The 16,290-nt window shown below is 52.9% G+C and overlaps 2 protein-coding genes across 7 annotated transcripts in view; one reads left to right on the top strand and one right to left on the bottom strand.

Moving 5' to 3' along the window:
- Positions 1 to 966: 966 nt before the first annotated feature.
- On the bottom strand, positions 967 to 8,130 carry LOC138108834 (low density lipoprotein receptor adapter protein 1-like). 5 transcript variants are annotated; one of them, XM_069012011.1, is made up of 9 exons: positions 8,015 to 8,130; positions 6,298 to 6,440; positions 5,673 to 5,785; positions 4,636 to 4,750; positions 4,182 to 4,254; positions 3,647 to 3,759; positions 2,672 to 2,730; positions 1,707 to 1,818; positions 967 to 1,607 (listed from the first exon to the last, which is right to left on the bottom strand). In XM_069012011.1, exons 1-9 carry the CDS (start codon positions 8,097 to 8,099, stop codon positions 1,284 to 1,286), a joined length of 1,137 nt encoding a protein of 378 aa, XP_068868112.1. In that variant the 5' UTR covers positions 8,100 to 8,130; the 3' UTR covers positions 967 to 1,283. The 5 variants fall into 5 exon arrangements, with proteins under 5 accessions (XP_068868112.1, XP_068868113.1, XP_068868114.1 ...); XM_069012012.1 differs by having other exon boundaries at positions 1,330 to 1,569; positions 1,707 to 1,747; XM_069012013.1 differs by having other exon boundaries at positions 1,330 to 1,569; positions 1,707 to 1,744.
- A 127-nt stretch (positions 8,131 to 8,257) lies between these two features.
- Positions 8,258 to 16,290, top strand: part of IFT172 (intraflagellar transport 172) — a 38,308-nt gene continuing 30,275 nt past the window's right edge. For both annotated transcript variants that reach the window (XM_069012009.1, XM_069012008.1), the window contains exons 1-9: positions 8,258 to 8,344; positions 8,576 to 8,719; positions 8,844 to 8,956; positions 9,427 to 9,466; positions 12,530 to 12,595; positions 12,970 to 13,049; positions 14,220 to 14,307; positions 15,142 to 15,356; positions 15,454 to 15,577. In XM_069012009.1, the coding sequence (XP_068868110.1) occupies positions 8,306 to 8,344; positions 8,576 to 8,719; positions 8,844 to 8,956; positions 9,427 to 9,466; positions 12,530 to 12,595; positions 12,970 to 13,049; positions 14,220 to 14,307; positions 15,142 to 15,356; positions 15,454 to 15,577 (909 nt within the window). In that variant the 5' untranslated portion in view covers positions 8,258 to 8,305. The remainder of the gene's footprint in view (positions 8,345 to 8,575; positions 8,720 to 8,843; positions 8,957 to 9,426; positions 9,467 to 12,529; positions 12,596 to 12,969; positions 13,050 to 14,219; positions 14,308 to 15,141; positions 15,357 to 15,453; positions 15,578 to 16,290) is intronic.

The raw sequence follows: 16,290 nt of genomic DNA, 5'->3' as shown, positions 1-16,290 counted from the left end.
AAAGTCTGACATTAAATGTAAAATCAGGGTGTGTTGTTGAGGAAAAAACCCTCTCCCTCTGCAAAAAAACAAACCAAACCAAACCGAACCCCAATCCACCACTTCTTCTCAGGCTATGGTGGTGCAGGAGGGCAGGGAACTGCAGAGATGAGTGCTGGAAGCTGAGAGCCTGACAGTGACCTGCTTAGCCTAACAACAGTTACATGTTGCTCTGTACTGCCAGCTGAGGGAGAAAAGGCATGAAACCACATTCAATCTGTGAAACTACATTCAATACGCAAAACCACAAGTGAAAAAAAACCATGCACAGCTCCTGATTGATCCATGGCACCCCAGGCATCCCCAGTGCCTATGGCACTCACTGGGAGACTGGCCCTGCCACCCCAGCTGCAGCCAGCGATTGGTGCTCAGCTAGGTTGTCGGTGCCACCAGCCTGAGAAGGGCAGCTGTGCAGAGATGGGACAGGAACCTAGTAGTGAGGGCCTCGGCCAGAACACAGCTGCAAGCTGTCAGCTTCCAGAGAAACCAGACGTCCTGGTGGCTGCAGCCTCCCCTGCCCCATCTGGGGAAAGAAACCAAGTGCATGGCTTGCCTCTGTAGAGCACAGCTGGGGTGCAGCAGGGTACAGACACTTCAGAGCAGCTGGCACACAAGGGCTTGTGTCTGCCCTGGCCTCAGCATGGTCAGCGTCAGCTCCTGTCAGTACAGGTGACATTCACAGGTGCTCAAAACACCAGCACAGCACAGCAAAGCCTAAACCTGCTCCTCCCAAGTCACAAAGGCACCCTGAGCCCTGGCAGCCCTCAGCACAGGAGGAACAGCTCCCTCAGGGCTTGCAGCCAAGGAAGATGTGGGAGTTCCAGGCTCCATGAGCTTGGGGCACAGCAACCCTCACCACAGGCGATGGCAGCAGACACAGCACCCTGCATGCTTATGCATGGTACCCATCCAGCACTCAAACCCAAATGACAACAGTAAAAAACTCAGTTTATTTCTCTATAAAGGCAGAGCTTTCCTTTAAAAACCAGGTTGTTTCACTCGAGAGAGGGTATGGGGCTGAACTGCAGGGGCAAGGCCTTCATCATGCCAAGAGCTATTGCTCCCTGAGGGTGTACATTGCCTGCCTCAGGCAGGCTCAGAGCACACGGGGTGGTCCTGTGTGACCCAGGAGTGAGCAGAGTGAGGAGCATGGGTCCCCCAGCCCAAGCTGGGAGCAGCTGCAGCTTGAGGCAGGTTCATGCAGGTGGCACAGGACAAGGAGCAGGTGTTGCAGCCTGTGCACTCTATGGCAGCAATGCCAGCAGCCCCCGTGCCAGGAGGGCAGTGCCAGGGCAGGGGTGGGCACTGGCTGGCCCAGGTGCAGGCACAGGGTGAATCCTGAGTGGCTGGTCCGTTGTTGCAGAGATTTGGCTTAGCCCAGGGGAGTCTTGGGGCCAGCAGTCCTGGGACCAGTGCTGGGGGAGTTTCCAACCCCTCCCAGCACCTTCCAGCTGTCCGGGGGCGGCCCCAGGCGGTAGCACAGTAGCTGTGCTGTAGGAGAGCTCAACTGGGGCACAAGAGGTGTTAATTCTGAAAGGTGAGAGAAAGGAAGACATGGACCATAAGGCCTGCGAGGGGAAGCAGACGTTCCCAGGTGAGCATCAGCCCCATTTGCCTTACAGAGGACATGTGGGAGGATGAGCCAGTGCAGCACTGAAGGAACTTACCTGCTGGGCTGTGGGCTCCCCTCCCCAGCTCCTCCATGCTGCTTTGGAAGAGAACACAGCATCCATCATACTCCAAGCATGGCCTTCTGAGAGACATGGCATGCTCATGACGCTGACAAGGCAGGAATGGTGCTGCAGCACCAGGCACTGGGAGTGCAGAAGGCCCTAAGCCTCATTTCTACCAAACTCCCTCCCCAGGCCAGCCTGTCCTGAGATTGCAAAGCCATATCTCCTTCCCATCAGGAGCCCCATGTCCAAAGGGGTGGTGCTTCATTGGGCTACACGTACAGCTCCAGTCTGTGCATGCACTGGTTCCTGGGCGACACCAGCTCAGTCCGAGCTCAGACCTGGCCAGACCCCAGCTGGGTGCCCGCTGCCACGTATATGGAGAACAGCCATGATGGAATGGGCCGCTCAGGCCCACCACCAGCACTTCTGTAGACCTGCAGGTTAATTCTCTGCTGCTGGACTGTTCCATCAGCTCCTCAGCATAGGACACACATCATCAAGCTCAGCCCACATCCCCAGTCCATCCAGAAGTCAGCATGACCAGGCCTCCAGCCTGGTCCAGCCCCCAGGGAAATCAGTGGGAGAAGAGGGACAACTCCTGAGTCCCATTTGGGAGGCATGTCTGGACAGGCTGGCCTCAGCAAAGACTGGCAGAAACAGAGTAAGAAACATCTCTGGGTGCATCCTGGGGGTCAGCATCTGTCTCCCACATCTCTGCTGCAAAAGCTGGACTGCATGGTCTGTCCCTCCACCACTCAACCCTCTGTTCACTTGAGCTTTCGGCTGATAGTGGCAGAGAAAGAGCAGGAAGCTTCCCCCTTGGTTCCATGCAGCTCTCCTCCATGGTCCCACCATGCCCATGGCCCCAGTAGCTCCCTTGCATGGGGCACAGAGAAGGAAACAAGACAGGATTCACCAGAGAGATCCCTGAACACAAACAGCAGCTCACCACCTACCCAGATAAGGTTTCACTGACATTATCATCTTCCTCCTTCTCCTCCTCCTCCTCCTCCTCCTGGCAAGCAAACAAACAAAAACCCACCATGACATCTCACTGCATGGGCAGGCCTCTGCCAGGAGTGAGGCTGGGCTGCTCAGAACCCATCTGGCCCCTTTACAAGACAGTCACTCCCCAGGCACAGTACAAAGGCTTCCCACAGGCAGTGGGGGAAAGACTGGAGTGCTGGGCTGCCGGAACCCTCTAGGCTTGAGCACACAAGGACAGACAGGCTATAGCTTGTCCCACATCCCCTCCAGGAGTGAAGCCCCAAACACAAGCTGTGAGCATGGACAGAGCTGCTGACACAGTGCAGCTCTGCCCAGGGACAGTGGTGGGTGGGCACACCCTGCAGCTGAAGGGGCAGACAGAGACTACTGGGAGCAGGCTGCACGCAGGTACAACCCAAGCACTGCCAGGCTGGACTCACACGGGAAGCATGAGGCCAAGGACCAAGCATCCAGAAGCTCCCAGGCAGGGATACAGTGAGACCAGCATGACAATGCTCCAATTGCTGTGGCCATGCAGGAGGTGCAGTGCAGATGGGCTGGGCTGAGCCTTAGCCCAGGCTGGCAGGATGATGATCCAAGGGTCCTCCCCTTCAGAGGCAGCTCTCACCCCAGCCATGAAACCAGGTGTGCAGCCCAGGTCCTAGGACCCTGTGTGACAGAGCCAGCAGAGCAGGGCTGAGGCTGCAGCAGTGCTGGGCCTGACAGCAGAGCTCCAGGAGTACAGACACTAAGGAACTGCACCTGCTGTGTGAGCCACACAGCATAGTGCACCTCCTCACATCAGGCTGCCATGTGCGATGGGGACTGTGCAGGTATCAACAGGGTTCTGGGAGGGCAGGAGCAGGGAGCTGCAGAAGGGTCACTCTGTCCCTGGCCTAACTCCAGACAGCCCTGGGCATGGACCTGACTTGCACATACTGTACCCCAAACTGGTGTCTGAAGGGAGCGCTCCCTGGGGGGGCTGGCTCACAGGGTCTGCCGGGCTCACTGCTCTCCAAGACACATGAAGGGTGAAGGGGCTGATCCTGCCTAGAGCCTGGGACAGGGCAAAAGCAGCAGTTAGTGCCTGCAACCTGCAGAAAGCCCAGCTGGGAATGTACAGGCAGGACTGTGGGTGAGGAACAGGGAATCCCTGCCGTGCTGGCAGAAGGGTGCAAAGAAGGGTGAGGGGTCACTGCTCAGGGCAGGTACCACCAGGCCCTGAGCTGGGCTACAGCTCAGCAATGCACAGCAGTTCAGCACAGAGAGCAGGTACACCTCCCACCCCAACCCACCCCAGCCAGAGATGGGGGAGTGGCAGAGAACACAACCACAAGGACAACACTCTCCCTGCCTGGTGTGTAACACCAGCCAGGCAGCAAGCCATCTCCCCTTCCACACAGCCCAGGATAGGGTCCCACACCAGAGACACTGATCCCAGGGCTATGCAGAAGGACACATCTGAGAAATTCCTCTTACCTGCGTGTGTTGCTTCCCAGAGATCCAGCGCCATCTGAAAGGCCTGGGCCACAGTCAGAGTCACAGCCTGGGCCTGTGTACATGAAAGAGAGGGAATGTCTGCTTCCATCTGGGCCCTCAATCCAGGATAACCTCACTGCCTTGAAATCTGAGACCCCCAGCATCCCTTGCTGCCTTTCCCTGCAGAACACACAGATGGAAGGCCAGAGCTCAGTTCTGTGTCTGTCTGCCCCTGGGGGCCAGCCACCCCCAAGAGCAGACCCTCAGGAGCTGGGACAGGAAATCCCCCTTTGCTTACTCCCTGCCTCTGCAGCACATGAGCACACCCGCTCCCTGGCTCCTAATCCATCTGAGGTTTGCAGAGGTAATGGCCCTCTCTCACTGAAGGGAAAGAAAGCAGGCCCTTGCTCCCACCCATACCTCATGGAGCCAAGAGCAGAAGGCAAGTGCTTACAATCTTCTTCTTGGGTGAGAGGAAGGCATGGCACTCCAGTGCCCCACTCTCCTGGCTCTGGGCAACATAAGCAAAGACTTTATTCTGCAGCTTGTCTGTTGTACAGTAGGAGATCCTGTGGGCAGAAAGGAGCTGTCAGGACAATCCGGGACCCTGGCACTGGACTTCTGCTGCACTCCCAGCACATCAGCAAGCACTGCTGACAACCTGAGGCTTTCACCTGCCCAAGCTGACCACACAGCCCAAACCCCCAGCAAGGGCCAGAGGCTGCCTGGCACCTGCAGCAGGTAAGAGATCACTGCATCCACAGGCACTCCCTCCTGCACCGTCCCAGTGTACCTTGTAGTTTTCTGATGGCCAGCTCAACCCAGTGTGTGAACTCAAGCATTGGGACAAGAAGAGCACAGAGGGGTAGGCGATTGCCTCCAAGGACACAGCTGGAGGCCAGGCAGAGGGATGTTCTGACCTGGCACATCAGCTCTGGCGCTGAGACCTACATTTTGCAGCAAAGAGATGTCCCGTCTCTGCTTCCCATCTAGCCACCAGACTTACTGCCCTCACACCCAGCACCCACAGACACCCAACCCAGCCAAAGGACAAGTGGCAGCAGGAGAAATCAACATCAGCTCTCACAGCAACTGCCTTTAGCCCACCCATGCAAGCTGCAGTTTCTGGCAGCCTACAGCCAGAAGGGTGGTCCCATGGCAGTGGAGGCAGACATGCAGTCCTGTTCTAACTGTGGGGCTTTCCAATCACGAGCCTCAAAATCCTGCTGAATGCCAGAAGAGACAAGCAGGGCAAAAGGAGATGATGGATGGGCTGATGAACTCAAGGCCACCCAGGACCCTGCCTACACTCAGCCTCAGACAGTGTTGGGGGCACAGCACAGGGAGGGTACAGGCCTCAGGGAGCCAAGGAAAGACCTAAGTTTGAAGGTACTGCTGACAGAAGGCCCAGCCCTCCTTGGCTACTCAAATTCCCATCAGTCTTCAGCTGACTGCTGGGGAACACCCAGCCCACACCCATGACATGCCCACCTGTAGATGGAGATGTTCTCCACCATCTCTTTAGTGTCTGCATCCTGCAGCGAGATGCCCCTCGGAGACACTGTCAGAATCACCTTCTGAAACTTGCGAGCTCCGACCCGTGCCTGGCAGTAGAAAGACACCAGCAATTTCTGCAAACCTGGCAAGGGTCTTCACTTCACTCCCTTGCTGGAAGGAGCCCCACAGACTCTGTACAGTATCACTCACTTGGATACTTGCTGCAAAGACTCCTGCTGTAGGGATAGGACAGCAGAGTCTGGCAATCAGGCATGCCCTGCACAGAACACTCTTCGAATCTGTTCACACTACTGCCACACACACAGGAAGGGATAGACCCCACCTCCCCCAGAACTCCACCCTCCTCTCTGTGCTGTAGCAGGCACAGCTCTGCTCCCAGATAGGTTCAGGTGTGGGAGTGGGTGGCTGGGGCTGTCCTGCAGGAAGGCAGCTTCCCCACATCACACAGGCAGACACCAGTAGCCTCCTGCATGCCACCCTCCTCTTGGGAAGGGCACAGTCCCTCACTAGGAGCTCAGGGCTAGGACACAGACACCTCCCAGAGTCCAGGGGCTGGGCTCTGACCCCAGCACACCAGGGCCCCAGGACTGGGTCTCACCGTGGCCACGATCCTGCGGATGGCGGCAGCAGCCATGTCTTCTCCTTTTGGTTTTTCTACCAGCGTCATGCCCAGATACTTGAGGGTGAAGCACATCCCCTCAAGCAGCGGCTCCTGCATTTCGCCCCAGCTCTCAGGAAGCTCTGCGAAGACAAAAGCCCTTACAAGCCATGTGCCAGCAGCCCCACAGCTAGTTCCAGCAGAGCCACCCCATGCGTGGCTCACAGCAGCAGTGTTGCTCCCTGCCCCCAGCAGGACACTCTCCTGGCTCTGTGACACTAAGAGGAACAGAAGGAGTGGGCAGTTCACCCTTGAAGCTTTAGTCCTCTAGCCCTGGAAGTCCAGGCTCTGTCAGCACAGACAGCTCCTGCATATCTGCACAGGGCTGAGGATGCTGCAGCCCTCACTGCTATCTGCAAAAACCTTGCATTCCTGGGTCTCATCTGTTTCAGTCTCTGTGGTGCATTCATCTCAGCCACCTGAGCTGCTGGCACACCCGAAGAGCAGCAGCACTTACTGCCACGCTCAGATCAAAATCCCCAGATTGTCCCAGTGTAAGCAGAACCAAACACTTTGGCATCTCACTTGCAGCAGCAGGCTGCCAGAGCAGGGGCAGCTTAGTCAGCACTTGTGATCCCAGCTGGGGTGACTGGGAAGCAGCTGCACCACAGAGATGCTAGAGAGATGGGAATTGCCAAGGTATGTACTGTTCATGCTAAGCTAATACTTTCCAGGGTTATTTTCACCTCTTCCCTGGGATTTGCCCCCTGAGCATTACTGGCACACTTGCAGAAGGGTCCAACTCATAATTGGAATAATCTGAACCCACAGGAAAATCAGAAGCCTTTATTTGCACAGTGTACTCTTGCACAAGTGACAACTATCAGGGAGCCTGCCTGGTGCCATGCAGGCACCAGTGACCTCCACCCCGGGCAGAAGAACCCTGTGTCACTCCAAGCTCTGAGGACAGTCCACGTATACCAGGGCTGCCAGGGCAAGCGCTGCTGCTCCAGCAAAGCCTTGGGCAGCCAACTGAGAACAGCCAGACATGGCCCTCCTGTGCCACAGGGTGCCTGCGGGGTCATGGAATCATGGAGCGGTTTGGGTGGGAAAAGACCTTAAAGCTCATCCAATTCCACTCCTCTTCCACAGGCAGGGACACCTTCCACTAGACCAGGTTGCTCCAAGCCCCGTCCAGCCTAGTCTGGAACACTTCCAGGAACTGTGTCCTTGGGTCGGTCTCGGATCCTGCCGTGCCGCAGATAGCACGGGCTGGCCTGGCACACTCGCAGAGGACCAGGCGCGGCGGCCCGAGGGGCCCGAGGAGGCCGGGGAGGTGCCCTGTGCAGTCCAGCGTGTTCCAGCGCCTGGCGCAGCCGCCCGGGCCCGTAAGCCCACTGGCGCGGACGGCCTCGATTCACAAGTGGGGCAAGAGGCGACAGCCCGGGGAGCGGGGCAGGGAGGGCCCGGCGAGCGGCTGCAGCGCTACCGTGCCCCGCGGCCAGCAGTGCCCCGGCTCCCTCGGCCCGCCCCCCGACCCCCTCGCCTCCTCTAGCTCGGCTACCCCTACGGCCGCTCCCGCCCCCCCAGTCCTCCAGGCCCCTCGGACTGCCCTGCAGCAGGCAGCGGCCGCACTCCGAGCCCGACTGCGCCGAGCTAACGGCTCCCTGCCCGGAGCGATGCCCGGCCCCGACCCCCGCCCCCCGTCCGCACTCACTGCGCCGCCGGCGGAGACCCAGGCCGTGCCGGGCGAGGCGCGGGCTCCGCAGCACGGCGCGCCCCGCCGCACGCAGCGCCTCCATAGCGGAGCCGGGATCGAGCCGAGCCGATCCCTGCCGGTGTGGCGGGGGGGGGGGGGCGGTCCCCGCGGGCTCGACGCACTCGCGTCAGCGCGGCGGAGGCGACGGAGTTGCCGCGGCAACGGGGGCGGGGCGAGGCGGGCCCCGTGGCGGCGGCGGCGGCGGCGGAGTGGGCCCGTGGGACCGTCCCGGCCCAGGTGTAGGGCGCGATGCAGCTACGGCACGTGCGGACCCTGCTGGCCCCGCAGGTTGGGCCGGGCTGGGCCGGGCTTGGGGAGGATCAGGCCGCGGGGGTGCGGGCCGGGCCAGGCCGGCTTGGGGGGAGCGGCCCTGACCGGTCTGGGGGGCGTAGCGGCGATGCTGAGGCTGTCGTGTGACTGCTGAGCTGTGTGTGCCCAGCTGCTGAGGAGTGTGTGCCCACTGAGCTGCATGTGCCCGCTGGGGCTGTTATGTACCCGCTAAGCTGTGCGTGCCTACAGGACGGGACGGCGCGGGTGACCTGCATGGCCTGGTCCACCAGCAGTGCCCGGTTTGCCGTGTGCACCGCGGACCGCGTGGTGCTGCTCTACGACGAGCAGGGCGAGCGACGTGACAAGTTCTCCACCAAACCGGCAGACGCCAAGGTGAGTGGAGCCGGGCCGGGGCCGGGGCCGGGGCCGGGGCCGGGGCCAGGGCCGGGGCATGGGCATGGGCCGGGCAGCACTGGGGCAGCCGACCTTCCCGCGGTCACACCGACCCTCTCTGCAGTACGGCAGGAAGAGCTACGTGGTCAAAGGCATGGCCTTCTCCCCGGACTCCACCAAACTGGCCATCGGGCAGACGGACAACATTGTCTACGTGTACAGGATTGGCGAGGAGTGGTGAGTCTGCGGTGGGGTCCAATACGCTCCATTCCGCCCTGCCACGGGCTCCCTTAGCCTGATCCTCGCCCTGGCACACACTGCAGTGCCCGTCACCTGACCCGCAGGGAGTCACACAGGTGTCCATGGGGAGCAGCAGGTGAGGTTTCCTCGGCAGGGCCCTTGTGGAGCCCTGGCTGTGCATGCAGCTAGCTGGAGCCTGTAGAGCCGTGGCACACAGCTGCCCCACTGCAGCCTCATTTGCTGGCAGGAATAGTGCTAACAGCACTCAGAAAGGCAGTTCACCAGAATTTTGGAAGCTCAGAAGCTGGGGTCTTTCTGATTTTTTGCCTAAAGTTATGATAGACAAGCAGCATTGCAAAACTTCATGGGCTCTGTTTGGCAATATCAAACCAGACTGCATATAAACAGTAGGGTGACCAGAATGCACAGTGTTGCTGATAGTAATTTTTGTTCATATTTTTCTGCAGGGGTGACAAGAAGGTGATATGCAACAAGTTCATCCAAACGGTGAGACCCAGACTTCTGTTTGACTCCATTTTCTCTGGCATATGTAAGAAAAGAAAATGAGAGGTCTCTCTGCTCATACTCACAGGTGTACTTGGCCAAACTGTACTTAACCTTTAAAGATCCTAAGAGAATCTCTAAATTCTGAGGCGCGTATTGCTCATCAAGCTTCAGAGGTGTCCTAATGCCTAGGTACAACACAGTAAATTGTTGAACGATCAGTGCGATCAGTTACAAAACTTTGGGGACTACTTCAGGCATCAGTGGACAGACTGTTTTAAGGGAGTTGAAAGGGAAAAATAGGAGACACTCAGAGCCCAACTATTTTTCACAGGTTGGCAACTCTAAACTCCAAGATGCCTTATTAAACAAAATGTAAAGTGTGCAGAATTCAAACTGTGCAATTTACACATGCTCAATTGCCTCAGGTTTGTGATTTCAGTCAGGTGTGCTCCTTGGCCACTGTTGTGTTCTGCTGCTCTGGCTCTGCCTGCCTGTGTCAGAGAACAATCTCCCCAGTAGGCATTTGCCAAGGGTTGCCCCGCGATCTGTCTGGAAAAGGAAAAGGTGTTATGAATTCCTTGCACGGAAAGCCATCAGAGTGAGAAAATACAGTGCACTGACTACTTCTACCTTCAGAGGCAAAGCTCCAGCAGCTGCTCACGGCTTTCCAGGCAAGTGCCATCACACCAGGACCACCATACTCTCTGTGTCACCGAGAAAGTTCTCTGCAGGGTAGGAGGACTCATCCTCCATGGCCAAATCCCCAGAAGACATAGACAGAGCTGCTTCTGATGGAGTTGCTGGAGTCTCTGTGCCCAGCTTTCTCAAGCTGCCTCTCAGGTGAAGGGCAGCCTCAGCTTCTGGGTTGAAAGCTTACATCTCAGAGTTGGGTCATAGCCTATGGCTGTGGCTGCTCTGACTGCTCTGGGGAGCCCAAGGAATTCTGTGTCTCTGGCAACAGGAAAGCTGCTGGTCAGGCTCTGTTTCTCTATGGTTGAGCTGCTGCACTGAGTGGTCATGAGAATAGAGTGTCATGAGGAAAAGAGAGCAACAGGGACTTGGTGTCCATTTGTCCATTTCCTGAACAGGGTGGCTATCCCAGGTGTGGGCACCTTTAGCCTCCCTGGAGAGCTCTTTCCTTGTGTACTGCTTGCTGCTGGCCCCTCCAGCTGTCAGCCCATTGGGGGCCTGCTTGCCTCTCACAAGCTCAGATGCTGTGCATGGCACATGTACAGGTTTTTGTATTTTTAATGTAGAAATTCAGTCATTTTTTTTCTCTCATTCTCCTATTTCCCCATGCCTTTTCTGCCATTTGTAACATCCTTTCTTTTTTCTGGTGCTATATGTCTGGGGTTTTACCACCATGTCTGGCTTTCTCCTGTAACTAAATACTGTTATTTACAAATTTTTGATATGTTCAGTCAATATGAGAGATCATTTATTGAGCCCTTTCCCTCTCCTGCCACTGGGCACTCTTACAGTGATCACAGTGTGTGATCACACTGGCAAGCCAAGCCTCCTGCTCGAGAGCCAGGAAGCAATGAGCACATCACCACTGTGTGAGGCTTGTTCCAAAGATTTTGTTGTGTTAGACTGGAGAACAAGACTCTGTCAGATAATGAGGGAAATACACAAATTCCTGGGAAACGGGTAATGAAAATGGGTCTTGGTCATTGGTTGGACATTTTAATTATGAACAGTTTGGTCACCTTGGGGCGTTTTGTTGCCTGATTGTAGCTAAGTTTGCTGATATGGATGATCAGAGCAGGGATGGAAGATGAGATGAATAAATGAGGGTGTATATGTATCTTAAGCAGTCCCAGATGCTCAAAATGGGACAGAGAGTCAGTGAGGCTGGTGCTGGTGGCACGGTGCCAAACACCAGCCATCTTACGGACTAGAGTTCTGCAGGGTAGATGTGAAGGGCTTTCATAAACTTTCTTGGCCCTCTGTTACAATTGAGTTTTGTGGTCAGCTTTATTCATCCTTGTCAGGAAAATTAATCCACAAACCAGAGGTTTATGTCCAAAAAGGAGACAGAGGAGTCCTGTTACTTTATTCTAATAAAGGGAGAGGCCATGGGTCATTCCCCTGGGGTCTCAAATTTTTGGAGGACGAAGCCTCCTATTTATCCTAATTTTCCTGCTGCATTTCCCTCTCTCTTTCCCCATTGGCTGAGGTAGTTGAGAGGTACAGACTTCCTGAAACCTAAGACTCCCTTCTAACATATACCTCCCCCCCCCCTTTTTAAATTCCTATAGAGTTTATGGTTCTTCCCATTGTTTATTTCATCTCTCGGTATCCAGTTTCATTTATCCGTAGACCTACGGGCCTTTGTTTGTGAAGACAAATCTCTTTCATTCCATTCATCAATCAGTGGAATCCTTCCCATTGTTTCTTCTATCTCTCAGTGCTAGTTGTATCTCAGTGCTACCTGTAGCAGGCCCACCATTTGTTTGTAAAGACAAGTCCCTCATTTCTTTCATCCTGACCCCACCTCAGATTTCGAGAATACCTTTGGTTTGGATTTAATGAGCCTGTTTCTACCTGACCTACTTGGTAGCATCTAATAACCATTTTATGAATAATAACTCAGCACTGAAAAATAAAGGCTATTTCTTATTCATCAAATGAAGATCCAACAGACAACTATTCTCATAGCTATTACAGAAGTTGGCACAGTCTAATTAGTTTTTATATTTTATACTTGTTGCAAAAAACCTTTTAAAACAGCCATGATTTTATACATTCACCAATGGCATGTGGCAAGCCAAGTACCTGCTCAGTAAGTAATACTTTCAAAAGAGCTCTAAACTAAACACATCCGTATAACTTTGTTGCCCTCCCATAGTCCTCCTGAGCTCAATTACTTTGCCCCAGCTCTAGTTTAAGCTTCAGCATGGAGTAAGTCTTGTCCAGTATCTTCAGCTACTGTAAGGCCTGTCCAAATGCCTCATCTCTCCTGCCTGAGTGATGTCTGTTCATGAACTATTTTATGTGGCAAAAAGCAGGAAGCTGAGTAGGATGGAGCTCTTACCTCTCTTTTTATCTCCTCCTTTGCAGAGTGCTGTGACCTGTTTATTGTGGCCAGCAGAGAATGTCATTGTCTTTGGTCTTGCTGAAGGAAAGGTAGAGAAACTTGTTATTTGCATGACTTTTTTTCCCTTGCTGGGTCTGCCAGGTCTGCAAGCAGCTGGGCTGTGGGGTAAGAGCCATCACTGTGTGCCACAGTAATAGCAACAAAGGGATTACACCATGGATTTGAATTTTCTGGTTCCCAGTTAGTCCCAGGAGGTTCTACTAGATCATTTGGCTCTTTCTCCAAGCCTTTTTTGAAGTGTGAAAATGTGACTCCAACTTTTCCACTTCTAGAACCTACTGGAAGGCAATGAGCTTCCTGTGATTTCTTTCACTAGTCACAAACTGGGAAACTTCTGGGAATGTTACTTACAGTGAGGGAGATCCACAGACAAAAGCAACATTGATAATTTTCTCTTTCTCAGGTTCGTTTAGCAAATACAAAGAACAACAAGTCTTCCACCATTTATGGGACAGATTCCTATGTGGTCTCACTAACTTCCAAGTGAGTATGGCATTGCTTTGGCCTGCCCTGCTTTGGCTCAGTCTCGCACCTGCTGCTGGCTTGGCATAACTGGGACCAGTGTGGGAGGTTGACAGTGTCCTTGCTCTCAGTTACTTGTCGAGATAATAACATACTGTGCTCTCCAGGAGTTCCTTCCTAAAACCTGGTACCTGGCTGTGCCACACTGGCAGGCTGGTTATTCCTCAAACAGTTGAGGATGAAAGTCTCCGTGAGCTTACTTATATACCTTGATGTATTTGCATCTGTGACTTTATAAGGATTACATTTGTCAGCTTCATCTAGCTAATAACTAACATTAATCATGGTTAAGGGCTAAAAAAAGTAAGAACATTCTGCCAGCTAAAACTCCTGACACGGCTATAATTAGGAAAATAATCATAAAGTGCAATTTAAAATTATTTTAATTAATAAGATTTCATTTTAACTACTTTAGTATTCTTTATCCAAAAAAAAAATTAAGATATGTCATGGTCCTAGGAGTGGAATTTTCACTAAATGCTGTCATTCTGGTGACAGATACATGATTGCTGGATTGCTATAGTGTCCATAGAATTTGTATTCTGTTTTTGCATCTTCTAACCTTCATTAGAAAGTGTTTTTCTGGGTACATGATCTTTGGCCTGTTTCTTCTTCCTTGCTCTCTTCTCCGTGCTTGTGTCCAGAAGTACAAGACATCAATGATATAAACAATGGACTTAGGCCTGGAGTGTTTGCCCAGATGTTTTTTGTCTACATTATGTTTCTTTTAGGGATTCCCAGTATCATAATATCCAGCCTCACTTCTGGAACAGTTCCAGTGCAAGAGCTGTTTGATACACCTTGCTGGAAGCACTTGTGAGCAGAGTCATTATTCCACTGAAGGTCACTTAGCTTCTCCAGGTTTCTAGTAATAAAGAAAGTTGTTTACTGTGATTTTACATGGTGAAGATACTTAAATGGTCACTCTCCTTTCCACTCTCAGTTCTTATGTCTGCTTTATTTTACAGACACTGGTGCAGGTATTTGATATTTGTCTTGTCTTTGGAGAAGGTTCCTTTCATGAGGAACATCAGTGATGACCCTGGGAATGGCTGCTCTGGGCAGGGATATGAATATAAAGGTTCAAGTCCTACTGCAACATTGCATCATCCTGTCTGTGTTTTTCTCTAGTGTGTCGGGGAGGGGAATCCTGTCTGGCCATGCAGATGGAACCATAGTGCGCTTCTTCTTTGATGATGAGGGCTCAGGTGAATCACAGGTATCAAAGATCCTTTTTCAGTGAGCGAAATTCCTGTTTGCACAGCCTGTGTCCCAGCTCAAGAGCTCAGGAAAGGGATCAGGCTGTGGAGGGAGTGCAAGGCTAGAGAGAAGCTGCAGACTGTGCTTGCTAGCAAAGGTTTTGGGAAGCATTGATGGAGGCAGAACAGTGACTAGATGCTTTGGAATACACTAAGGGCAGTGGTAAGGGGGGAATTCATGTTTTTGCGTATGAGGCATAAGGCTGTTCAGGTGTCTGGAAAGATCTGATGTTTCAGTGTTCAGGAGAATGATGCTCGAAGAGGTAGGGTTCCATGGAATGGCTACTGTTGTCTCCACACTAAGCAGTGTATAGTTACCATAGTCAATGTTGAATTTTGGCTCACATTTTGCCCTTGGACACCCAGCATTTCTCCTGAGCCTCCTGCTCCTCTGTGCCAGGAGTCTCTCTGTGCTTCAGGCTGTGGTGAAGGGGATGCTGTTCTCAGATCTTTTTCTCCAGCTGAAGCAGTTTGAGCGTGGCTGCTCTCTGCTGTGATATCTTGAAGGTCCATCTATACTCTGCTGTGTTGGAAGCTCAGTCCCAGTCTAGTTAATGGTATCAGTCTTCTTACTGGCATCAGTATTCTTCTCTCACAGTTAAATGAATGTAATAGTTGATACATCACTCAGTTGTGGTTTCTGTCTTCCCACAGACTGAGCAAGCAGACAATGCTGCCCCCATGAACTGGGCTTTACAGAAGGTCCCATACTGGTCCCACTGGAATAGCTGAGTACAGAGGCCAGCTAGGGTTTGGGGCCATTCACGTGTTCAGGGTGTTCTTGTCTGTTGTAGGGTAAGTTGGCGGTGCATCCCTGTCCTCCTTATGCCCTCGCCTGGGCTTCCAACAGCATTGTGGCTGCAGGCTGTGACAAGAAGATTGTTGCTTATGGGAAGGAAGGCAGTGTGATTCAAACCTTTGACTACAGCCGGGACTCGTCAGAGAAAGAATTCACCACAGCAACCACCAGTCCCAGTGGCCAGTCCATTGTTATTGGCAGCTATGATAGGTACCATGTACCTGATGGAGAATTCTCCTCTTTATAGTCCTCCCTTTGTCAGCCACACACAGTTTTTCATGTCTCTCTTACCTCCTTTCTCTCACAGGTTACGTGTGCTGAACTGGAGCCCACGCCGCAGTGCCTGGGAGGAAGGAAAGCCCAAAGAAATAGCTCACCTATACACCATCACAGCTCTGGCGTGGAAGAGGGATGGCTCACGGATCTGTGCGGTTTGTATCATCAGTCAGGAAGCCTGAACCCTCAAGTCCTACACCAGGGTCAGCCTTATGCATGTTTGTGCATGGAAACAAAGTGGTGTGGTACAGGGAAGGCTTTGAACATGGTCATACTGATGTGGTCACACCGTCGCCCAGGGGTACAGTGCAGATGCTGAGGCCAAGACCTTATGCTAAGGAACTGCTGCAGTCGGGTGTGCGAATGCGAAGCTGTAAAACCTTGTGGCTGTTGGTGTGATGGCTCACTGGTTGCAGCAGCCCTTCTCTTTTCTCAGAAGCATGATGAGATCGGCATAGCTTCTCCAGAGCAGTCTCAGGAGAATTCTTTCTTCTGGGTACCTGTGAGAAGCAGTATACAAACTGACCTGCTAATTACACTTTGTGTTTCTGTGCTGTGTGTTCAGTTCAGTGTTCTCTTTCTTCTACTTTCAGCCACCGAGCCTTCTCTAAAATCAGATAGTTCTTTAAATCTCTTTAAATTAATCTTTCTGCATATTTTTCTCTAGTAACTTGAATAACTAAAAACACTTAAATTATTTAGGAAAGATGTTATTTACGACTTTAATAGTTTTTGCATATTTTTGTGTTCAACAATCAAGAATCCTTGAAATATTTTCAGACCAAGAATTACTGAATATGTGAACAAGTATTTTCAGAGAATGGAAAGGGGCTAAGGGGTAGGAGATCAGTGGAAAGAATGTGGGTGT

This window comes from Aphelocoma coerulescens, chromosome 3 (genome assembly GCF_041296385.1).
Source record: "Aphelocoma coerulescens isolate FSJ_1873_10779 chromosome 3, UR_Acoe_1.0, whole genome shotgun sequence".
NCBI classification, from domain to species: domain Eukaryota; kingdom Metazoa; phylum Chordata; class Aves; order Passeriformes; family Corvidae; genus Aphelocoma; species Aphelocoma coerulescens.
This window is presented reverse-complemented; position numbering and strand designations above follow the sequence as displayed.

Bases quoted from the DNA above. Each gene is read 5' to 3' on its own strand.
- LOC138108834 (XM_069012011.1), bottom strand. From the start codon at position 8,099: ATGGAGGCGCTGCGTGCGGCGGGGCGCGCCGTGCTGCGGAGCCCGCGC. The intron at 4,255-4,635 runs GTAAGCACTTGC...TCATGTACACAG, and splicing joins TCTCACCCAAGAAGAAGATT to GCCCAGGCTGTGACTCTGAC. The intron at 3,760-4,181 runs GTAAGAGGAATT...GCCCTGTCCCAG, and splicing joins CTGGGAAGCAACACACGCAG to GCTCTAGGCAGGATCAGCCC.